This window comes from Triticum dicoccoides, chromosome 6A (genome assembly GCF_002162155.2).
Source record: "Triticum dicoccoides isolate Atlit2015 ecotype Zavitan chromosome 6A, WEW_v2.0, whole genome shotgun sequence".
NCBI lineage: Eukaryota > Viridiplantae > Streptophyta > Magnoliopsida > Poales > Poaceae > Triticum > Triticum dicoccoides.
Window position 1 is genome coordinate 153,825,567 of NC_041390.1, and position 5,213 is coordinate 153,830,779.

The following is a 5,213-nucleotide window of genomic DNA, read 5'->3' on the forward strand; positions in this document are numbered from 1 at the left end:
TGCCACCCTGCCACCCTAATAAGATAGATCGCCGGCGAGCCTGTCACCCTAAGATAGATCGCCGCCGGTTGTACCTTCCTTCCTTTCCTTCCACCGAACTTGTTTCTTCCTCCAAAAATCGACTGGCCCAAATCGCAAATTCAGCCGACTTACATATAGCCATTGCGGGCAAATGTAACAGCCTAACTTTATGCATGGTAGTCAATTAATCGTGTAGGCACCGACAAGAAAAGAAAGCTAATCAGAAGCAATTATGAAGGGAGAGAAGGGTTTGCGCGTCATTCTATCCTATATAGAGACCTCTTCTATATATGGAGGGCAAAAAACAAAATAAAAATTGATTGACTGCAAACAAGAGCCAGAGAAGCAACCACTCTGCATGCTGGTAGCAGCTAGAGAGCCGCGCAAGAAAGAAACACCACCAAAAAGAAGCAGGATATATAGCCGGCCATCGTACGTTATTTACAGCCAGTCAAGAGGGCCAGAGTTAACAACTGTTACTGCCACGCATTTACCATTACTATTTTGCATGCTTGCTCGCGGCAGCTGGCTGGGCAGGATGTGAGGAGATCGAGTGTAGACCTAGCCAAGCGGTAGCAGCAGCGCCAGTACACTACCTCACTCTCCTTCTATATATGTCCCTCCTTCTGCACCCCCTGCCTTAGCCTTTGAAGCAACCACTTCACAAGGTAATGTGCATATCACCACCACCGCCGCTGGTAGCTAGCTAGTAGTACTACTCCTCCCCTCCTGTCTCTCCGTTCTTATGATCCGTGCCGGAAAGAATGCCCCCTTTGTTCCTCGCAAATTTAGTGAAAAATTCCACTTTAGCCGGAGCATCCACCTCCTAGTTCTTTGGTTCCTCGCAAATTATGAGAGTGCTGCATCCGGCCTTTTTAGCTAGCTCCGCATGATTTTCTTTCTTCTGCTTGTGCGATTGTGTTGTTCGATCAGATCCAGCTAGTTTGACTAATGCATCAGAGAGCGCCAGCTCGTGAAGACGATTAACCCACGTTGTTCTTGTTGTTGCTGCAGCAGACGGGAGAGAGACCAAGGGGCCGGCCGGAGACGCGCAAAGCCATAGCTTGGTTCCTGTTTGCATCGATCGTTGCGGTTGCGGAGATGGGTCGCGGGAAGATCGAGATCAAGCGGATCGAGAACGCCACGAACCGGCAGGTGACCTTCTCCAAGCGCCGGGGCGGGCTGCTCAAGAAGGCCAACGAGCTCGCCGTGCTCTGCGACGCGCGCGTCGGCGTCGTCATCTTCTCCAGCACCGGCAGGATGTTCGAGTACTCCAGCCCCGCCTCCAGGTCCGTCTTTCTTAATTTGTTCCCCTCTCTTCATCGATCTGCCACGTGCTTCTTTCTTTCGACTACTTTGGAGAACCGGATCTACTAGCAGCTCGTTAGTATATGTTTCTTTTACTCTAGCATGGGGTCTTCTACCTTTTAGTATGATTTTATTACGATCTGTTTAGGGAGAGTGGTGTTGTTCGTCTTTTTTTTTTGTCGAATATGCACGTCATCGTAAGCCTGGATTTGCTGGTCTGTGTGGATCAAGTTAATTGTGTGTGCTAATCTGTCAGCAAAGCACACATGCTGTGTTCTTATTCCGAGATGATAGTCAAGCTCATTATTCAGACAGATCGATGCTGAATTTTTGTTCATAACAACATGCATGTACACGCGTACGTGTCAGCTAGCTGCTTATATTAATTAATTCAGCGGACATGCATGAAGACATTTATATGATCATAAGTTACGGTTTTGTAGTGAATCCATGAAACATCACTATGAAGAACACCATTTTTTTAGTAGAAGCTAGGGCTTGTTACTGTAGATCTGGTGCAGCTGGCTCCAAGTCTCCAACAGATGGTATCCTAGTTCCTAACTAAACCTGTTCAGTCATTCACATGATAGATGCATGGCATGCATCAAGAAAATGCACAAAACTGAACTAATTTCCCAGATGATCTTTATCTGATGTTCGCCAACAATTAGACCCTGTTTTACATGAAATTACTGACAAAGTATAACTGAATTAAGTAGATGCCGCTAGCCATCACAAGCAAACTAGTTAACTGAATTATGTAACTAACATACTTGTTCTACTATCCGATGATGTAGCTTGAGGGATCTCATTGAGCAGTACCAGAACGCCACCAACAGTCAGTTCGAGGAGATTAACCACGATCAGGTAAACACAAGCACAACCAAAAATCACTTATTACTACTGCTAGTAATTAATTTGCCTGCATTCTGCAAATCTACAAACTGACTGCGCACTGGGAAATTTATACTATTTGTTATGCATGGATGGATGCAGCAAATATTTGTGGAGATGACACGGATGAGGAACGAGATGGAGAAGCTGGATGGCGCCATCCGGAGGTACACGGGCGACGACCTCTCCTCCCTCTCCCTCGCCGACGTCAACGACATCGAGCAGCAGCTCGAGTTCTCCGTCGCCAAAGTCCGTGCAAGAAAGGTAAAAAGGGCAACGCAGGCCAGGATATGAACTGGTTACTTTTACTTCCTTGCAGCACATGAACTACTACTATTTAGGAACTAGTTCCATCGTCCATTTACTGCACTAATTACCCGGCTAATTCATATGTGTGTTACTGCCGTGTTCTTGGCTTGTTGCAGCATCAGCTCCTGAACCAGCAGCTCGACAACTTACGTCGCAAGGTATATAACGAATTATCAATCGCTCATTTCGCATCTGCTATTGATCCGGTGTGTGTGTGTGTGTGTGTGTGTGTGTGTGTGTGTGTGTGTGTGTGTGTGTGTGTGTGTGTGAAATGGTTAATCGCTATGTGAGCGTTGCTAATTGATTGATCAATTAACAGGAGCATATCTTGGAAGATCAGAACAGTTTTCTGTGCCGCATGGTAATCTATTAATCCTGCCTTAATCAATGGGAAATTTCTGTTGAAGCGAAGCATCTGCATGCACGTGTAAATTTATAATGATTTGTGGGTGCTGCGCGCGCTTGTTCTACAGATCAGCGAGAACCAGCATGGTGGTGACGGGAAGATGGCGGTGATGCCGCCGGTGCTGTCGATGCTGACGCCGGCCTTCCCGGCGACGCCGTACTACACGGGCGAGGAGTCGTCGAGCACCGCGCTGCAGTTGACGTCCCCGCAGCTTCAGCTCCACGCCGCCGAAGCCGCCGGGTTCCGGCTGCAGCCGACGCAGCCCAACCTGCAGGACCCGGCGTGCAGCAGCCTCCACGCCGGCCACGGCCTCCACCTCTGGTAACTAAAATTAAGAATCAGCCGACCGAGCACACATGCATGCACCCACATCTGTCAATTCAGTCACGGCCAGATCCATAAAAATAGAGTTTGATCATATGAAACATTGTTGGCAGAGATTTGATAATCACGCGGCGCCGGTGATGGATTGGTTGATTCATGAGCTCTCTGGATTCATGGATTATTTTAGGAAGAAGATCACGGTGGATGGAAGATTGACCCTTATGATGCATGCATGAGGACGACTATTTAATTTGGGAGCTATATGTATGTAAGATAAGATTCCAATTGTGTGTCGTGTGTCTTAGGCTGTTCTTTCATCATGTTGCGTACTTATAAGCTAGCTATATACAATTGCCTGGTCAAATGTTGGTACGTACGTAGAAATTAAATAGTTGTGCACGCATGGGGATCGAGGACGATGCATACATGTAATAATAATAAGTTCAGAGTGAATTCCACTTTTTATATATCTCCCATTTGTAAACTGTTTACCCCATTTAAAAACCCCAAATTGTTGCATTGGGTCAAGCTTTACCCCATTCAACAATTTCCCTCGACTTTGACTAGCTAGGCCCACTGGTAATGTTTTTTAGAGGAAAGGAATACGCTTGACTTTATAAATAAAGCCACCAGTCAGAGTACATCGAAACCACACATACGAAAAAAGACGGCCACAACCACACGCAAGGACAAAGTACGGAGATACACAACATCACTGCCAAACATCCACGACACGCAGGCCGGATAAGCGACATGAAGCACCACCTAGACAACTACCTAGAGCAAAAGGAGGATCGAAGACAACTAGCTAGCTCGGACCTGCTGCGAAATAGGCCGAAGCCCGAATTTTGCCGCACTGGAGGTCGAACGCACCATGATCATCAACCTTAGTCAATAATCTCCACCACTGTAGAAACAGACAAGTTTTAAATAAGCAATAAACAGGCTTAGCAGGGAAGATATGCTCAATGGTAAACTTGTTCCTAGTCGTCCATAATGACCAGCAAATCGCGGCAAAACCAATCCAGAACATGTGTTTGGTAATACCAGAAAGGCCAGATGCCAAGGTTCTGAGCTTCGAGAAGGAGGTGGGGGTGCCAAGTGACACCCAGCCAAGAACGAATACAACACCACACCATCCTGGCCAGAACACAACTGGAAAAGATATGATTCGTATCCTCCACAACGCCGCATAACGCACAAGTCACAGTGCTAGGCCCATTACGCTTATGAATCTGGTCAGCAGCAGGAAGTCGACCCCTAAGGCTTGCCACAAGAAGATCTTAATTTTTGGGGGTATACGGGCACGCCAGATGGGGTGGAACTTAGCAGTAGGAACCCCAGAAATAAGTCTAGCATATAAGGACTTAACCAAAAAGCGACTAGTGGCCAAATGGGGCCAAATCACCGAGTCCTCATTCTCCGAGAGCATGGGTATGAGGGAAACAAGGCACCGCCAATCATCAAATTCTTTTGGGGAAAGAGAACGACGGAAAGCAAAGTCCCAATTATTAACAGAGAGCTCAAAGATCGAGATCTTCGGGTCCGAATAGTAAGAGAAAAGCGTAGGGAAAGCCACAACAATAGTAGAGTTACCACACCACCAATCCGTCCAGAATCTAACGGATTTACCATTGCCCACTACAAACTTGATGTGCTCTTTAAAGATAGGGCGCAGTTTAACAAGCTCCTTCCAAAACTGGGATCCTCCCTGGGCTCCCACAAACATAGGGCTAGAGTAAGGAAAATACTTAGCTTTGAGGATAGAGAACCACAGGGATTCCATCCCACTAGTCATGATTTTCCACCGCCATTTGATGATAATGCACTTATTAATGACCAAGGTGTTAAGAATTCCCAACCCCCCAAGGTTTTTGGGTCTACAAATGGACTTCCATTTGACCATCCTGTATTTACGTTTGTTATCCGCGGCATTCCAATATAAGGCCCC

At 46.7% G+C, this 5,213-nt stretch overlaps 1 protein-coding gene across 3 annotated transcripts; it reads left to right on the forward strand.

The window, feature by feature from the left end:
* The first annotated feature begins 581 nt into the window (after nucleotides 1-581).
* Nucleotides 582-3,729, forward strand: LOC119318938 (MADS-box transcription factor 29-like). 3 transcript variants are annotated; one of them, XM_037593487.1, is made up of 8 exons: nucleotides 582-689; nucleotides 1,039-1,310; nucleotides 2,127-2,196; nucleotides 2,326-2,487; nucleotides 2,649-2,690; nucleotides 2,852-2,893; nucleotides 3,006-3,259; nucleotides 3,376-3,729. In XM_037593487.1, coding segments are annotated over exons 2-8 (759 nt in total). In that variant the 5' UTR covers nucleotides 582-689; nucleotides 1,039-1,122; the 3' UTR covers nucleotides 3,377-3,729. The 3 variants fall into 3 exon arrangements, with proteins under 3 accessions (XP_037449384.1, XP_037449382.1, XP_037449383.1); XM_037593485.1 differs by lacking the exon at nucleotides 3,376-3,729 and having other exon boundaries at nucleotides 3,006-3,263; XM_037593486.1 differs by lacking the exons at nucleotides 582-689; nucleotides 3,376-3,729 and having other exon boundaries at nucleotides 696-1,310; nucleotides 3,006-3,263.
* The last annotated feature ends 1,484 nt before the right edge of the window (nucleotides 3,730-5,213 follow it).